This window comes from Musca autumnalis, unplaced genomic scaffold (assembly GCF_047663935.1).
Source record: "Musca autumnalis isolate F117 unplaced genomic scaffold, ASM4766393v1 scaffold_5, whole genome shotgun sequence".
NCBI lineage: Eukaryota > Metazoa > Arthropoda > Insecta > Diptera > Muscidae > Musca > Musca autumnalis.
Genome location: NW_027412088.1, coordinates 46650711 through 46670222, shown reverse-complemented (window position 1 = coordinate 46670222; position 19512 = coordinate 46650711). Strand labels below are relative to the sequence as shown.

Here is a 19512-nt window from a genome sequence, read left to right as displayed (position 1 = left end):
AGTTATCGATAATTGCAAAAAATCGTCATTCAAAACTGACAATGTGTACTGTACTTTAACGACAACTTTATTTTGGTTCCCAGCAAACAATTTTGGAAGTTGTGTAATTGGAGTTATGATTTCACAACATCTTTCGATGTAGTCCAACAGAGTTATGAAAAATGCTCTCCGTTCGATACATTTTATAAGCAGTTGCTGTAGAGATCCCTACAGAAAAAAACAGTTGGTTGATCACTACACATTTCTGCAAAAGACAAACAAAAGCTCTGTTCCTTTACGTGCAAGAATCTTCAAGTTTTACCACTTTTTACTCGAAAAGCGTTCCTTTACTTCTGACACCATACAATTCATATGAGAGCAGTACACAACTTTTGCTACTTTTGCCAGTTTTACCATTTTCAAAAGTAAAGGAACAGACCAAATGTTGTATACATTTCGCAGAATTTGTTACAAAATAAAGAAATAAAACCTTAAAGCTGGGTACACATAGTCAGTTTTGAATGACAGCTTTGTTGTTGCTTGCTAGTGTGGCCGTTCATTTTTGTCATTCATCATGCAACCACAAAATGTTTTGTGGTTGCTGGACGGTTGGACAGTTATCGATAACTGCGAAATATCGACATTCAAAACTGACAATGTGTACTGCACTTAAGTTGCAAAAATTTTTGCGGTAATTCACGACACGGAAATTTTAATGGAAAGGAGTTGGAGTCCATGTCGAAAGCTGAACTAGTGATGGGAAGGCAACATAAAAAAAACATTAGGATGATGAAAAAAAATGTGATTGAATTTAATGGAAACTTTTTAATTTGTGTTTATATAATAAAGTCCTTTGTGTTCTTGTTTTACACAATAAATGCATTTTATTTATTTTGGGATATTTCGCAATGGCTTGCATTTTAATTGCATCTTTGGACTGACTAAAAATGCAATCCGAAGAGTGCATTTAAATTCAATCCAAAAGCTGTGATTTGGATCGAAAATGGAGTGCATCCTAGCTGTGTGCTGTGGAAGCAACATGGAGTGCATCCTAGCTGCGCGCTCTCTTGGAATTCATAGGAAAAGATGTACTCCAACGGCAAATGTACCGTACACTTGTTGTGATTCAACGCATCCGCGGATGTAAACTTTTTGCTGGGTTGTTAACGTACCGAAAATTTTTGTTAAGTACCGAAATTATAATCATTTTAATTTTACCGATTTTTGTCGATAACTCGAAATATGAGTTACAGAATTCCACTACAAGTCAATACTGCTTTATTTTTATAAATGTCATTTTCCATTTGACCATTTTTGACGCCTGACGCGACTCACAGCGGACCGGATGTGCCAGGCCTCTAGCACTATTTTTCCATATTTGTGGAAGTTTTGTTATTTTTCCGTTCCCGTACATGTCACAACATACAGGTAGGAGCATCAACCCAACTGATTGTACCATGAGCGGTCAATCTTGAATATTATTTTTTTAATGTAGTGCAACTGTAAATTTATAACCTAAGTCGGAGGTTACACTAGAGTGGTTTCATTAGAACTTTTAGGGATTCTTAAATCGAATTCCCCACTACAGCAACTTCATGATTTTACTCTAGTATGGAAACCTGGATTTCATGAAATTGTTTCAATGAAACCGTCTAATGTGACCAAGGACTAATTAGTCCCGGTCCACACTAGAGTGATATCATTGAAAAATTTGCATGAAATTATGCGTCTCTAGATTGACTTTCATAGTAGAGTAAAATCATAAAATTGCTGTAGTGGGGAATTCGATTTAAGAACGCCTAATTTCATGAAATTTTTTAATGAAATTCACGCTAGTGTGGACCGGGACTTAAGATTTGCTGAATGAAATTGTGGGGACATTTTTTTAAATATCGCTTTATTTTTGCAAAATGTTATTGAAATTTTAGACATTTCGCTGTCCTCAATTGGTCCCGGTCCACACTAGAGCGATTTCAATGAAATAATTTTATGAAATTAGGCGTTCTTAGATCGAGTTCCCCACTACAGCAATATCATAAAATTACTTTAGTATGAAACTCGATCTAAGAACGCCTAATTTCATGAAAATATTACATTGAAATCGCTTTAGTGTGAACCGTGACTTGCTGATGCGTCTACCCAGTGATTATGCCTTGCTGAGCATCCAAAAATAACCCATATTAAACGTGAGTACCCTTATTGTTTTTTATTTTTTGCATTTTAACGGTTCTGAATTCGTGCCTATTGGATTGCAATGTTTGTGTTGTTGTTGTTGTGTGAGTAAAATCAAATCGTTGAGATGGCTGGCTGGCTGGAGAATTTGAAAACAACAAATTATTCTCCCAATAAGATGGATATAAAAAATACGAAATCCAATAGCAATAACAACAAAAGCGCCAAAGGTTGTATGAGTGATATTTTTTGTTGTCTTCAACAACAACGAACGAACGGAGCATGGCAACAAATAAAATCACATCTTCAGAATTATTTCACTTCAGATGACACACTTGCGCTGTTCATTGAAGAGTGGAGTTAGTGTTTTTTCGCGCAAAGCAAGCAAATACCTTTAAATGGATAATATTGAATCGGAAGATACCTCCAACGATACAACAATGATCTCGGAACTATTAAAATCGGCTGAAGTAGTGCAGCAACAATCTCAATTGATGGTGGCTACAACATCTTCCTCATCATCCATGGCTCCAAATATTGATAGCTGTGGTGTTGGAGGAATAATGAAGGATAACGAAAACCAGGAACAACAGAAGAAAATTCCTATACCACAACAACAGCAACAATCATTTCACATAAATTCAAATAGCGATGGACAAAACCAACAATCTACTGTTGAGTTACCTCCGTTAACAGCTATAGGTCACAATGCTTCTTCTTCATCATCATCATCATCGAACAATATCTTAATGCTCAATCACCAAGCATATTCCAACATAGCATCAGTGGAAGATTCCAATAAACTCCCACAACAACAACAATTTCGGCATGTTCACATTCCCTATATACTGAATGGAGAGCTATATCAAATTCAAACCCAAGATGGTGAAAATGTAACTGTGAAATGTTGCCATTGCCCACCGGATCGTGTGTACAGAGGGAGTGTTCGTTCAACGGGAAACTTTCATATGCATATTAAGGTGAGTTGGAAACAAAGTTGATAACTAACAAATTATACTTTATACTTTAGTGTAGAAATCTAATTGGATACTTTGTCCTGAAACCAGGTTCTTGTTAGTAGAAAACCCATTAGCAAAAATTTAAATCTGAAGTGTGTAGGTGAAACAGTTTTCAAAGCATTTGAATTTTGGTTAAAATTATGTTTAATTATCCTAAAGTATTGGAATCAAATAAATTATGTTTTGAAATACTGTGTTAATTATGAAATAAGGGCTTCATTTGGAGGTTATATATTCATATGTAAAAGTTTCCAAACACATCTCCATCTTGAAATTGTGTCATTTTTACAAATAAACAGTTAACAAGGATTTAAATAAATAGATAACCAGTAAAAAAGTATCAGTCGGCTTTGCTGACAGAGATATACCCTCAGCCTGTATAAATTGAAACAATTTTTTCCCAAAAAACGTATGCAAGTCACATTTATACAAGGTAGAAGTGACAATCAGCTGTATTTATACTTTTTTGTAAATTGGGTTTTTAAAATGTCTATCTACTCATGAAATTTAAAAATTCGAAATTTTCATCTAGAAAATACTTCGTTTGTCCGTGTTTAGACACACAAATTTCTCGGGAAAGTAAATTGAGTTTTTAGGCAATAGGGGGTAGGAAAGAGTGTTGAGGGGCTCTTTCCTCTCCGCTCTCTCCCAAAAAACTCAATTTACTTTCCCGAGAAATTTGTTCTGTTCTGAATGCTTTATATTTACATTTTGATTCAAATTTGTTCTATTTTAACGGATTTTAAAAATGTATTTATGTTTTTCCTGAGAAAATTTTTAGAACGACCCTATTATTCAATATTTTATTTGACAATTACCCCCTGTTTTTGTAAAAAAAATTTATGTTCTCACACGAATTGTCAAACTTTTTAGATCGATTTACTCGCCTTAGCGCAAATGTGGAACGCTGATTTTTTAATGAGTAATTCTTAACTATATAAAGAACGTGTCTACGAAGAATAAGATATGTAGGTCATCTTGGGGATGAGCTATGGATGCTCAAATTATTACGAATATAGACGAACGAACAAAAAATAGTTACAAAAACAGGGGGTTAATTTTCAATAACAACAATAAGTCTGTCTGGTTACTTTCCCAGCAAGAATTGTCCAGCAAGAACTTTCTCAGAGAGTAAGGGGTTTTTATTCTCTTTTGCTAGAAAATTGTAAAAAGTAAACAGACACCTTCCCAGCAAAAACCAGCAAGCAATCAGCTGACTTGCCAAAACAGAACAATTTGTCCGCCAACAAAGGAAGCAAACACGTTGTATTTTATTAAAAATAAATAAGAAAATGAAACAAAAAAGTATTTTTCCACTTTACAAATTTGTTCTCCATAAAACAATGCAATTAGACTATGTTATTTCCACAATAAAATTGTTTTTAATGTTCACAAACATAAATCAACAAAAAACCAAAAACGGCTGATTGATTGTTTTCAGGAAGAAGAGCTTGCAAATGCTTGCTAGAAGAAATTTGTCCAGCAAGAATTTGCAAGCTCTCAGTGAAAGAACTGTCAAAATGTCTCTCTCGAATCGCTCTCTTTTGCTAGTTTTTTGTGTTAACAGACGACTTCCAGCAACAATTGGTACAAATTGTTACAAATTTTAGGGTAACCAGACACAGCTAATGTTGTTTTTGTAAATGTGTTAGTTGTTGTAATTCATGCATACCTATACCTTATATAAATTTACCTTGAACGTATGTATTTATGTATTTAGGGATTTTTAAAAATTTCGAACCGACAAAAAAGTTGATTAGGATTAAAGAGCAAAAGTTTTGCAGAGGAAATACTTAAAGGAATCGATCGACATTGACCATTATGGAAGTGGATCTCCAGCCACTACATATGGTGCCATAGGGGGGTTTTTACACCCTACGGGCTGTTTGCTCAAGAAGTATGGACTTGCCCCTGAAAAAACTTTTACCATCGTAATTGAGGCAGCGAATGCAAGTTGCTTCAACAAAAATAAAAGTGATTCGATAGCAGGTCTTAAAGTGAACTTATCCGAAAATGTGTGTGGGAGGTAACGGATGGAGTGGACAACTACAGTCCATATTTGAACCTGACCTATATCTAGTAGATATATGAGGATGTGTAAAGTATGGACCAATTCGGCCACTCCCTTCAGGAGTTACCGTACGAACAAATTTTCCGAACATTTTTGAACTTTTGTGGGGGAGGTACCTGAAGGAGTGGACCGATATGACTTATCTTCGAACTTAAACTATGTTTGGACAAAATATTACTAACGCCAAATTTTGGACCACATCGGCAGATCCGTTTGAGAGTTATCTTGCGCTCCAACCACCTCACACGGTGTCATAGGGTTTTTTTTTGCAACTTTCAGGCTATTTTCTCGGGAAGTATGGACTTGCCCCTAAGGAAACTTGTACCGTCGTATGGGGGGCAGTGAATACAAGTTGCTAAAACAAAAATCAAAGCTATTCGAGAGATGGCCCTAAACTGAACTTTTCCGAAATTTTGTGTGGGAGGTACCCGAAGGAGTGGACCTATTGAGACCATATTGGAACCTCATATTACTCTGGTAGAAAGTTTGCGCTATACAAAGTATGGACCAAATCGGTCTCTCCCTTCAAGAGTTATCGTGCGCACAAACTTTCCGAACATTTTCGAACTTTTGTGGGGGAGGTACCGGAAGGAGTGGACCGATGTAGCTCATCTACGAACTTAAACTAAGTTTGGGCAAAATATTGCGAAAGCCAAAATTTAAACCAAATCGGTTCATCCGTTCGAGAGTTATCGTGCGCTCCAGACAGACGGACGGACATTGCTAAATCGACTCCAAATTGTCTGAAACGGATTTTGTCCAAACATACTTGGGGTGGTCTAAAACCATTATTTCGACAATTTTTAACCGAACTACCTTATTTCAAAATGTGAGGTTCTCTGTGGTCACGAAAGTTCTTCTTCTTCAAAAATCGTTAACATAGGTCCATGTTTTGCTATAGCTCCCATATAACCGTACCTTCCGATTTTCGGTATTTTGAAGACTTTAGCTACAATTTTTAACCGAACTAGCTGTAATTTGACATTTGAGGTTCCCTATGGTCACAAAACTTTTTCACTAAAAATCGTCAACATAGTTTTCCATAGGCCATGGTTTGGAATAGCTCCCATATAACGCTACCTCACAATTTTCGGTATTTTGATGGTCTTGGCTACATTGTTTGACGGAACTAACCTTAATTAGATTTTTGAGGTTCCCTGCAGTTGTAAAACTTTTCGACCAAAAATTGTAAAGATAGGTCGACACTTTCATATAGTCCCTAGGTGTGGTACCTTTCACCTGGCTGAACTCATTTTTAAGATTAGATAATTTAGGCATTTGGGGATTCCATAGACAAAACATTTTTCCTCCTAAAATTGTAAAAGGAATCTTATTCCATTTTAATTAAGACTATTTTATGGTGGAGGTTATAGAATGTTCGGCCCTGGGCATGTCCATTCTCCCTGATTGGGTAAGTTATAAAGCCTTTTTATACCCTCAGCATTTATGCTAACGAGGGTATATACACTTTCATACGGGCAAAATGTGCCTCATAGACCCCAAGTATGTTTGGACGAAATGCGTTTCAGACAATTTGGAGTCGATTTAGCAATGTCCGTCCGTCTGTCTATCTGGCTGGCTGGTGCGCACGATAACTGTCGAACGGAGAAACCGATTCGGTTCAAAATTTGGTTTTCTTAATATTTTACCCAAACTTAGTTTAAGTTCAAAGATGGGTTATATCGGTCCACTCCTTCCGGTACCTCCCCCACAAAAGTTCCAAAATGTTCAGAAAATTTGTGGGCACGATAACTCTTGAGGGAAGTAACCGATTTGGTCCATACTTTGCACATCGTGAAATTTCTACCAGACTTAGATGAAGTTTAAATATGGACTCAATCGGTAAACTCCTTCGGGTACCTCCCACACAAAATTTCGGATAAGTTCACTTTAAGACCTGATATCGAATCACATTGATTTTTGTTGAAGCAGCTTGCATTCGCTGCCTCAATTACGATGGTACAAGTTTTTTTCAGGGGCAAGTCCATACTTCTTTAGCAAACAGACCGAAGGGTGTAAAAACCCCATAGGCACCATATGTAGTGGCTGGAGATCCACTTCCATAATTGTCAATGTCGATCCATTCCTTTTAGAATCTTCTCCGCAAAACTTTCGATCTTTAATTCTAATCAACATTTTTGTCGGTTCAAACGCCCAAAATTTTTAAAACCCCCTAAATACATACGTTTTTTGGGAAAAAATTGTTTCAATATACACAGGCTGAGGGTATATCTCTGTCGGCAAAGCCGACTGATACTTTTGTACTTGTTTTCTTCTGTTCTTTATGTAACAGACTGAGAGTATATCTCTGTTGGAAAAGCTATATTTTTTACTTTTTTGAAAATCCAATAAAAATGTAGTTTGCTCTTTTTCTATAGCGCCGTCATCCAGATCTATTGGAAAAATTGCACGATATGAAAGTCAATGCATTGCTGGAGAGACGTGATCGCTTGATGCGTAATCGTAAAATAACATCGCGTAATAATCGCAACAATAGGATACACTCGCCCAACATGGTGATGGCATCAACGTCAATTTTGAATAAAGATGAGGCGAATAAGATGAAAATACATGAATCGAATGGACTAAATTCTGCTTCGGAACTAAGTATGTTGCATACTCATAAATTGAAAATCAAAACCGTATTTCAACGGCATCAAATGCAACAACGTGAAGCTGCTGAAATGCGCAATGTAAGTTAAACAATTTAAAACATAATAGGTCTGTTCGATAACATCGAAAGTATTTGTAAGTACTTGCAACTACTACTCATTTCGGAACAAATTGAATACTCTACCAGCTGGCGGAAAAAATATGATTTTTTTTTAAATTGTAAGTTTTTTCTAAGTAGCCGGGAACAAAATTTTTTTTAATTTAAATTTTTTTTCTTGCTTTAACAAGGGAATTTTCGGAACTTCAGAGGCCCATATCTCGGGAAGTATGGACTTCCCCCAAGAAACTTTATATTATTGTAATCAGGACGTAAAGATATACCTGTGGTAAACGTTTCAGATTTATCCGCCAGCTGGTAGAGTATTCAATTTATGCCCTCATTTCTCTTTTATTGATCGAGTTTTTCATCGAACATCATTGTGTAAAAGTTTGTACAAATTTGTACAAACTTTAGGGTTATCGAACAGACCTAATATTTCAATATGCATTTGCCTTTTTAATTCACTAATCAAAAATAACCGTTATTTCTTTTAAATACCTATCTCATGGAAATACCAAAACGTAAACAAAGAATTTCAGTTTGTTTGTAGAATAATCACAGTTCTCATTCTTATTTTTATTTTCTCTCCCCATTGTTTACAGTGGAATAATATGGATTATGTTGTAATGCCAATAGCAGGTGGTGGTGGAGGAGGAGGAGGAAAGTTCTCTGCAACAACAACCAATGAACATTGTGAGGAGGGTCCCATTAATTATAGCCTTAAAGCTACAGAGAATAATATGCAAAATCACTCAAATCACACTCAGCAGCAGCAACAACAATTGCAGCCGGTAAATATTACTATAATAGTTTTTTCTTTTTTTTTAATTTGTATGAAGTTAAAAAATAACTGTTATCCATGGATCATGATGTTGGATTTCTCTCTCCCTTTTGTTTTCTTCTCAAGAGTTCTAATAACCCTTCCACAACAACAACTAATGACATAAACAACAATAGCATTTCAACTGATCAACAAAAACAAATAGAGCAGCAACAAATTGCCACAAATTTTGTAAATCAGAACAGCAACAACACCAACACTAATCATGAATATGTTTATGGAAATCTACACAACAACTATAACAACCCAACAGGAGGTGGTGGTGGTGGTGATAGTAGGAATTTGTCGACAGCAATTACCACCACCAATACACCACAATCTTCGCCATCACCCAGTGTTTTGAGTTCGTTTTCTTCAACTCTCAACAATCATCAACAGTTCAATATGGAATCGATTCCATCCTATCAGTCATACATTCATCAAGCAGATCAACAGCAAACATTGTCCTTCATTAAACCAGAACATCTTTTGATACCACCACCTCTAACCGAGAGTCAACAGGCGGCCATTGATTTAACCTTAAATACTGATTCGGGTATCTTTTCCAATAATTCAAGTATAAATGTATCACAAAATTCTTCACATGATGCAAGAGCTGGTTCTCTGCAAAATCACTCATCACCGTCCAATAATGGCAATAATCTCCATTCAGCGGCGACGGCGGCAGGCTTGATGGTTGGTGACACCAGCAGCACTATTATTGCCCAGAAATGGCAAGAACTATTAATGCATGTGGAAACATCACTGCGTGATATACAACATGAAATGAATATACGTAATCAAATCGAGTCGAATCGTATGTTTTTGGATATTGCAAAATTTAAATTTCTAAATCCTGGTTTTCAATTTAATTGGTGATCGATACGATCTACATACATACACATCATTCATCCGTCCAATCTTTTATTATTATTATTTTGTTTTCTCAATTGTGTACATATAAGATAATTTGAAAGCGAAAATGTTTTATTTTTTCCTCTTTTTTTACTATTTTTTATAGAATACAATTACAATTACATACATATAAAAATAATTTACTCTGCGTTTTTAGTTCGCAAGGATGTTTTGTATATACAGTCGAACTTGTCTATAACGAACGTCTATATGAAAGGAATAATTGTCTATAAGGAATTGTTTAGAATTATCACATAAAATGGACTCCATATAACGAATTGTGGCGAAGTAATGCTTCGCCCAACCTTGTAGTTACTTTTTAGAGAAGTTCGACTGTACGCACCTGAAGACTTGGTCTGTTCCAGAACCTGCAAGAAACTACTAATTTTTACTATTTTTTCCGATAACAAAAAGGAAAAAATGTTATCGTAGTAAAAAATCGTAGCTTCTTGCAGGTTCTGGAACAGAGCGTATATACTATGTGTGGTTTTATCATATCCTTTTTGAATCTAATTGTGTTTCTTTGTTATACAAATTCAGATAAAAATCGTATTTTGAACCAGCCTAGCCATATATATAGTTGTAGTAATCGCTAGATTGCTGGTTCTTGGTCAATGTTTATATTCTCAGTCTTTAAGCTAAAGAGGGTAATACTATGTTTACATTTACGAAATCCACTCGATTTCAACTGTCAATTCCATTGCTCAAACGTCAAATGAAATCCAATCGATTTCAGATGAGTTTTCATTTGACGTATACGCAAAGGAATTGACAGCTGAAATTGAGTGGATTTCGTAAATGTAAACATAGCATAATATACACTTTGATACGACCAAAATTGTGCCTCATCGAAATAATGGTTTTAGACCCCATGTATGTTTGGCCAAATCCGCTTCAGAAAAGTTGATTTAGCACGTCCGTCTGTCTGCCCGTCCGCCCGTCGAACGAATCGACCGATTTGACGCAAATTTTTGGTATCGTAATATTTTGTCCAACTTGGCTTAAGTTCAAAGATAGGCCATATCGGTCCACAACTTCCCGTACATCCCCTACAAAAGTTCGAAAATGTTCGGAAATTTGTGCGCACGATAACTCACTATGGATATTGACTACGATAGTACAATACTTCCGGTAACAAGTTCATACTTCCTGAGAAATTGGCCAAAAAACTAAAAGAAACCCTACAGACGTCAGAAGTATTGTGTTTACTTCTTTTCTTTAAGTCCTCCGAGGCTGAGGGTATATCTCTGCCGGCACAGGTAACTGATACTTTTTTACTTGTTTTATCATATACCAAACGACTTTGGCAGATTTTTTTTTATATTTTTCAATAGGGGGGGGGTTTCTTCTCGCAGTGTTCGACCCATTGTGTCGACGGCAAATGTAATTAACTTTTTTTATACCCTCAGCCTTTAGGCTGAAGAGGGTATATACACTTTGATACGATGAAAATGTGCCTCATCGAAATAATGGTTTTAGACCGCAAGTATGTTTGGACGAAATGTGTTTCAGACAATTTGGAGTCGATTGAACAATGTCCGTCCGTCTGTCTGGCTGGCTGGAGCGCACGATAACTCTCGAACGGATAAAACGATTCGGTTCAAATTTTGGCTTTCTTAATATTTTACCCAAACTTAGGTTAGGTTAGGTTTAGGATGCGCAGCTGCCGTGTCGGCAGCCACTCCACTCGGAGACCAAACTTAGTTTAAGTTCGAAGATGGGCTATATCGGTCCACTGCTTCCGGTACCTCCCCCACAAAAATTCGAAAATGTTCGGAAAATTTGTGCGCACGATAACTCTTGAAGGGAGTGACCGATTTGGTCCATACTTTGTATAATGTAAACTTTCTACCAGAGTAATATGAGGTTCAAATATGGACTCAATCGGCCCATTCCTTCGGGTACCTCCTACACAACATTTCGGAAAAGTTCAGTTTAGGCCCATCTCTCGAATCGCTTTAATTTTTATTTTAGCAACTTGTATTCACTGCCCCGCATACGACGGTACAAGTTTCATCATGGGCAAGTCCACACTTCCTGAGAAACTAGCCTTAAAGGTGCAAAAAAACCCTCTGACACCGTGTGTAGTGGTTGGAGCGCAAGATAACACTCGAACGGATCTACAGAGTCGGTCCAAAATGTGGCCTTAGTAATATTTTGTGCAAACATAGTTTAAGTTCGAAGATAAGATATATCGGTCCACACCTCCAGGTACCTCCCCCAAACAAGTTCAAAAATGTTCGGAAAAATTGTTCGTACGGTAACTCTTGAAGGGAGTGGCCGAATTGGTCCATACTTTACACATCCTAATATATTTACCTGATATAGATCAGGTTCGAATATGGACTATATTTGTTTTGTTCAGTCCTTCGGGTACCTACCACACAAAATTTTGGATAAATTCACTTTAAGACCTGTTCTCGAATCTCTTTGATTTTTGTTGAAGCAACTTGCATTCGCTGCCCCAATTACGATGGTAATAGTTTTTTCAGGGGAAAGTCCATACTTCTTGGGCAAACAGCCCGAAGGGTGTAAAAAACCCCTATGGCACCATATGTATTGGCTGTAGAGCTCGAACCGAACGAATACTGCGTTCGTCCACACTTTGGATATCGTAATATTTCTTCGAATATTAGATGAAATTCAATGGTAGTGCTTATAGGTCCACTGCTTCGGTACCTCTCCCACAAATGTTTGAGAATATTTGCTAAAATCTCACAAACGTATCAACCGATTTGGTCCAAATTTTCGATCTCGAAATGTTTTGTCCAAGCTTAGTCTATGTTCAAATTTGGGCCCTATCGGTCCAATACTTGGGGCACCACTCATACAAATGTTCAACACATTTTTGTAGTTGAGGGTCTATTCGATGATCCTTTGGAGATTTTTACTGAAGGGTTCCCTAGTGGCCCGATTTTATGCTTTTCGTAGGCTAGTATGGTACAGAAGCCCTATCTATCGATATCACCCGCAAATTTTTGAGCTTTAATCCAATCCATATTTCTGTCAGTTCATACGCCCATACACTTTTTTTTTGAAAAAAAAGTATTTCAATCCACACAGGCTGAGGGTATATCTCTGTCGGCAAAGCCGACTGATACTTTTTTACTTGTTTATTTCACAAATTTTGCCTTTATTTAGGTGAAGATCATTATTTTTTTTATTTTTAGTATTAATTTTTTTATTTTTTAATCGAGCTTTTATGATCTATAATACAAGTGAAAAAGGAAAGCCGAAGATTCGAACCCACACACCCACCACTATGTGACATGCATGTTTAGCCTTCGGTAAAGGCTCCTCAGACATAACGGATGTAGAGCGGCATCGCTGTCCTCGAACTTTTCTTCTTTCAAATGCATTTTTGTTTTGTTTTTTACAACAACAACAACTTTTGCTGTTTTTTTGTTGTGTATAATGTACCATTTTTATTCTACTTTGTATTCCTGTTTACTTCTTGCAGAATGGTGTTAAACAGGTTTACTGATTCATGGTGTAACACCGTATCACGTTAAAAGTTCAAAGGATTATTAAGTTTAGTTATATCTCCTTATGTCATGTTTACATTACAACTTTTTGTCGGGTTAACCTTCTTTATAAGGATTTATTTGACGTATACGCAATGGAATAGACATTTGAAATCCAGTGGATTTATTAAATTCAGTTATATGTAAACGTGCTATTAGATAGCATCCTTAGGTCCATATTTACATTCGGCAATTTTCCTTGCGGCAATTGACAGTTTGATGGTGAGACAGGTGAGGAATATGGTAATCCTTTGCCTCTCAACACCCTCTTTCACCAACAAATTGACAAGGAAAATTGCCTAATGCAAATATGGACTAGTTTTGCTATCGGTGCAATCGTACACGTTTCCCGAAAAAATTGCATGTTATGTAAGGCCATGTTTATATTATAGCCTTTTTCAGGGTTAACCTTCTTAATGAGGATTTATTTTGCGTATACGCAAAGGAGTTGGCATTTGAAACCCTGTGGGTTTGTTAAATCCGCTTATATATAAACGTACTATAATTTGGATTAGTTTTATTTCACTACAGTACAATCGGGTTTCTTCAACTTGAGAAAACAGAATAAACATTTGGACAATTTTTACATGTTGGCGCAGAAGTTTTCAAGAAGTGATGCAACGCACGGTGATGCTGACATTTTCGCCTTTTATTGTTGTTTTTAAATTTTTATTCTGTTTTCGACTTTATGAATAAAAGACACATTTTGTTATTATGGGGGCTACATGTCTCTATTTCATGACATCAAATTTAACGGTAATTTCAAAAAACATGCCATTCGTCATACGTAGTCATTTAAGTGGCGGTAGCAACAAAAGTAACAGCTGATCAGCAGATTTTAATTATCGATAAGACTAACAAAAAAAATTGTCGAAAGAGACATCAATTGTTTGTCATTTCTAGTGCATCATCTAACTAAAATTGCATATGTAGGTGCATGGACGAATTGAATTTGCGAAAGTCCCCCTTTTCAATTGAGTAGTGTCTGATACGGGTAACAAAAAGAACGCAAAATTTACGTTTTCAAAGGCAACAATTAATGGATTTCTAACGGCGAAATGAAGCCAAAAATTGACGAAAAACCACTCATTGCATTCGAGGAAAACAACGAGGAGACCAGCACAGGAACAGCAATAAATGCAATAAATAATGATGAATCCGACGATGAAAAAATACTCTCTGTTAGTGTTGACAGTAACGTGGACCCAAATCTGTCTAAAACCATACCTCAAAAAGGAAGCAGTACAGTAAAAAAACTAAATTTATCAACAGATCCAAATCAGACGAGCATTGTTAACATCAACAATGCGAACACTCCGGCTCCATCATCTAGCTTGGTATTTGCACTATGAATCATCTGTTTGAGTTTATTCTAAGTACTGTTTTCTTTCTTTTAGACTTCTCGAAATGATTCGCCTGCAGAAAATGTTGTGCCTACAACATCACAACAAGCCTCCCAACAACAAGCACCACCTGTAACCACAAGTACCACAAGTTCTATGACGCAGCAGAATCCCACATTTCGTTTACGTTCCCGTACATCTGTAATTAACGAAAATATGGCCAATCAAAGTGAAAATTATGAGGTATGTAATAGGAAATCGAGAGTGATGCTATAAACAAATCATTTGTCTTTGCATTTATCTAGAGTTTGGATTATGATGTTTGTGAAAATGTTCTCTTTCAAAAAGAACAAGAACGTACTGGCAGTACTCGGTTTTCCCTACGCAAAGATATTCTACGTTGGATTATATTCATACAAATTGGAATTATAACAGCATTGATTGCTTGTGTCATTGATATCATCATAGAAGAATTATCAGCATTGAAATATGGATTCCTAAAACACTGTAAGTGCATTGTATGTATTTGCATTTGTCATTTAAGAAGAATTGCTTTGTTGGTTTGTGATAAGCTTATGTGTGGGAAAGCGTATTTGATGAATGTCGTGATTTATTTATGATCAGTTCAGAGGGTGTAATGAATGGATTTTAAATGAAACAAGATAAAATAGCCATGATTTCAGTCACCTCGGGAAATATAAACACACTTCAAAAAGGGGGAATAAATTAATGCTTCAAGGATATTAATAGATTAATAGGGGAAATGGAGTCAATGGAAGACCTTTAATGGTCTTCTGTCCGAATAAGACCTTTAGAAGGAGTTTTGAAAAATCCTCTGTTATTAGGGTCATAAGTTCTTCTTTGGACAGAAGACTTTCTAATTGTCTTCTTTGGACAAAAGATGTTCTAGGGCCTTCTTCTTCTGTGGCCAAAACCTTCTAAAGCTTTTCTATGGACATAACACATTCTAATTATTATTTCTTATGTACCTTATTAGTCTTGTAATAATTTGCCTTATTCCACCCCACTCTAGCTGTTGATTCGAACGTGCCGCATCAGGACAATCCTACTGGTGACTTGGTTATGCCATATTTATATTGGTTAGGCTTAAGTATGGCTCCAGTAGCCTTGGGTGCGGCCATGGTTACTTATATTGAACCCATCACTGCTGGCAGTGGGATTCCACAAGTGAAAAGTTATCTAAATGGCGTTAAGGTACCAAGAATTGTGCGCATTAAGACATTGGCAGTAAAAGGTTTTGGTGTAATAACATCCGTTGTTGGTGGACTTGCTGGAGGAAAGGTGAGCTAAAGATTAAAAAACACAAAATGTACACACAAACAAAATATTTCCTCCATTCTTCATTTTCTTTTAAGGAAGGACCAATGATACATGCTGGTGCCGTTGTTGCTGCTGGAATCTCACAGGGAAAAAGTACAACATTTGTTAAAGATTTTCGTGTTTTTAAGGCATTTCGTGACGATCATGAGAAGCGAGATTTTGTTTTGGGTGGTGCAGCTGCCGGTGTGGCTGCTGCCTTTGGTTCACCCATAGGAGGAATGTTATTCTCCTTGGAAGAGGCAGCAAGTTTTTGGAATCAAAATCTTATATGGCGTACACTGGTTGCTTCCATTATCAGTTCGTTCACCTTGAATATTGTCCTGTCGGCCTATCATGGTTTGAGTGATCTGACATTTACCGGTCTTTTCAATTTGGGCAAATTTGAACAGCCACTAACCTTTGAATATTATGAATTGCCAATTTTTATGCTATTCGGTATAACGGGTGGTCTCTTTGGTGCCCTATGGAATATGTTGAATACGAAGATAAATAAATTTCGTTCACGGTATAATAAATTTAAATTCGGCAAAGTTATGGAAGCGGTATTGGTGGCCATGATAGGGGTATCATTGGCATGTGCTATGATATATTTTATAAATGATTGTCGTCCATTGGGTAATGATCCCACCGATTATCCAACACAGGTAAAGGAAAAGTATATATGGTGCCATTAAAAATATATATTTTAAATATATTGTTTTTGTTTAGCTATTTTGTGAAGACAATGAATATAATGCTGTGGCCGCATTGTGGTTCCAAACACCTGAAGCCACGGTTCGTTCATTGTTCCATGACCCTCCAGGTGAGAATCTTTCTGAATGGTTTCTGAATGTTTTTTAAATGTGAAATGTTTTTTCTTGTCTTTTAGGTTCCCATAAAATTCTAACATTGACCTTGTTTACCCTTGTATATTTCCTCCTCTCCTGCTCCACATTTGGTTTGAATGTAAGCCTTGGCGTTTTTATACCCACTGCATTGGTTGGTGCAGCCTGGGGCCGTTTGGTGGCTATGGTAGTATATTATATATTTCCAGCGGCGGTAAGTATTCTCAGTATTTCCTTTTTTATTTCCTTAGCTTTAACTTTTTGTTTTCTTTTCGAAAATCTTAACCTCAAATTTTCCATCTTAGGCATTCCTCAGTCCAGGAAAATATGCCCTCATTGGTGCAGCAGCTAATTTGGGTGGCGTACTGCGCATGACCATAAGTCTAACGGTAATATTAATGGAAACTACCGGCATTGAAACATCATTCTTCTTTCCACTTATCATTACTCTGATAAGTGCCAAATGGGTGGGAGATTATTTCAATGAAGGAATCTATGATATTCAGGTGAAAGTGAATCATGTTCCCATGCTGCCATGGGAGCCGTTGCCACATTATATGGGTTTGAAGGCTTCGAATATTATGAGTTCACCGGTGGTGTGTATCAAGTTAAGAGATAAATCCAAATATATCTATGACATACTGAACAGATATAAACACAATGGATTTCCAGTTGTTGAGGATGTGGAGGGCGTAAGTAGAAAGAAGTTCCAAAAAAGTATGCTTCATATTAAATACTCTCTAATCTATTTCCTTTTTAATATTTTAGCATGATCGTTCCAAGGGCCGTGTCTGTGGCATTATATTGCGTTCTCAATTGATTGTAATATTGCTCAAATCTCTGTACGAGGAGAAGAAACGTTTTTGGTATAACGAAACCACCATACAAACCTTTAGAGATGTCTATCCCCGTTATCCGTCTATTGATGTAAGCGATATATATTTACATACACACATATTGTCACCATAAATACTAGAAGCCGTATCTCCAAAAAAAAAAACCTTAAAAATAACAATCCTATTCAAGAAAAGGCATTTTGGGAAATGAAACAACATTGCAGATTTTGTTGTAATGACGGATCCCAAAACCAAGCGTTTCCGCGGTTTTGGTTTCATTACTTACTCCCATTCGTATATGATTGATAATATCCCATATACTCGCCTTCATAAAATTAATATTACATAAAACAGTTTTTCATTTTATCACATTTTTTGCTTCTTTTGTAAAATTATTATTTTGTTAGTTACGACTTTTGGCATTTATGTTAACGGTATGTTCTTTATTTTCTATGTGTTGCAAAACTAACATCCCCGTTTTTTTAAGAATGTTCGAATGCATGACGACAAAGTTAATTACACCGTTAACTTGGACATATTTATGAATCCATCACCTGTATGCTCCAGAGAGGTAATTTATTAGCAATTCAAATTTTCTTGGTATTAAACTTCTCTTTTATTTTCTTCCTTTTAGTACGATTCTGTTCAAAAAATTTTCAACAAATTTCGTGCTCTTGGTTTGCGCCATTTAATTGTTGTTGACAAAGAGAATCGTGTTAGCGGTATTATTACACGTAAAGACTTTTTATATAAGTGACTTGTTTAATATTTTATCTCATTTTTTATTACAAAAGTGTACATCATTTGGAATTCATTGTTTTGTAAAAACAATCATTTACATACATATACATAAAAATATTATTTTTTTAAATGCATTTTTATTGAAACGAAAAATAAAGCTTTTTAAAAATTTGTATAAGTTTTGTTATATTTTTTATTAAGACGATGATTGGGTGATGCTGTGGAGAGAAAAAAACTTACGAGGAATTTACCTTCAGAATAAGCCCCAAAGACAAGGGAATCCAATTTTGATGAAATTTGGACGGACTATGGGCCGGAATTTGGTCTACAAATAAATGTGAAAAATTATATCAAAATCTGTTCTGATTTGGATTTAGCTTGCATATATATATTTTACATATTCACAGTGGTGTAGGGTATTATATAGTCGGCCCCGCCCGACTTTGATCCTTTCCTTACTGGTTTTCAATTTTCGCAGACTTTATTTACCTCGGCACCGCCATAAATAAAACGAACAACATCAGTTTTGAAATCAAAAGAAGAATAATATTGGCCAACAGATGCTACTTTGGTCTAAGTAAACAGTTTAAAAGTAAAACCACCTCTCGTCAAACAAAACTTACACTCTACCAGACACTGATACTACCCGTACTTATGTATGGATTTGAAGCATGGATACTTGCGAAAGCAGATGAGGCTGAACTTGGTGTGTTTGAGAGAAAAATTCTTCGAAAGATTTATGGACCAATATGCGTTGACGGTGAATACCGACGTCGAATGAACCACGAGCTATACCAGCCGACCGACATCGATATAGTAAAACGTATCGAACTACAACGATTGCGTTGGCTTGGCCATGTCAGCAGGATGGATAAAGATGCCCCCGCCAAAAAGGCATTTGAATACGAGCCACTCGACGGTATACGCCCCAAGGGAAGGCCAAAACTCCGATGGAAAGACCAAGTTGAAGAAGATATCACAAAACATGGCATCCAAAATTGGTGGAGAAGTAAAGAAAAAGATCGGTTCGTTTGGAAATCTATTCTTAGTTCGGCTTATGGAACAAGACATTCTGTTTAATATAAAAGACAAAGACAAGTAAGTAAGACTAACATTGGACCAACCCTTCAATGATGGACAATATTTATGACAACTTCTTGTGATACTCCTTTCTCCCTCAGTAAAGTTCAAATGTTTCGCTTACGTGTACTTCA

General features: G+C 36.3%; 2 protein-coding genes across 2 annotated transcripts; both read left to right on the top strand.

The window, feature by feature from the left end:
* The first annotated feature begins 2294 nt into the window (after positions 1-2294).
* Positions 2295-9828, top strand: stil (stand still). The gene is made up of 5 exons (XM_073989334.1): positions 2295-2381; positions 2462-3131; positions 7620-7934; positions 8557-8745; positions 8862-9828. The coding sequence occupies exons 2-5, from the start codon at positions 2550-2552 to the stop codon at positions 9651-9653; spliced, it is 1878 nt and encodes a 625-aa protein (XP_073845435.1). The 5' UTR covers positions 2295-2381; positions 2462-2549; the 3' UTR covers positions 9654-9828.
* A 4229-nt stretch (positions 9829-14057) lies between these two features.
* ClC-b (chloride channel protein 7) lies at positions 14058-18473 on the top strand. Its single transcript, XM_073956415.1, has 11 exons — positions 14058-14550; positions 14611-14799; positions 14862-15063; positions 15590-15858; positions 15933-16541; positions 16606-16699; positions 16766-16935; positions 17027-17413; positions 17490-17648; positions 18045-18128; positions 18192-18473. Exons 1-11 carry the CDS (start codon positions 14272-14274, stop codon positions 18312-18314), a joined length of 2565 nt encoding a protein of 854 aa, XP_073812516.1. The 5' UTR covers positions 14058-14271; the 3' UTR covers positions 18315-18473.
* Positions 18474-19512: the final 1039 nt, after the last annotated feature.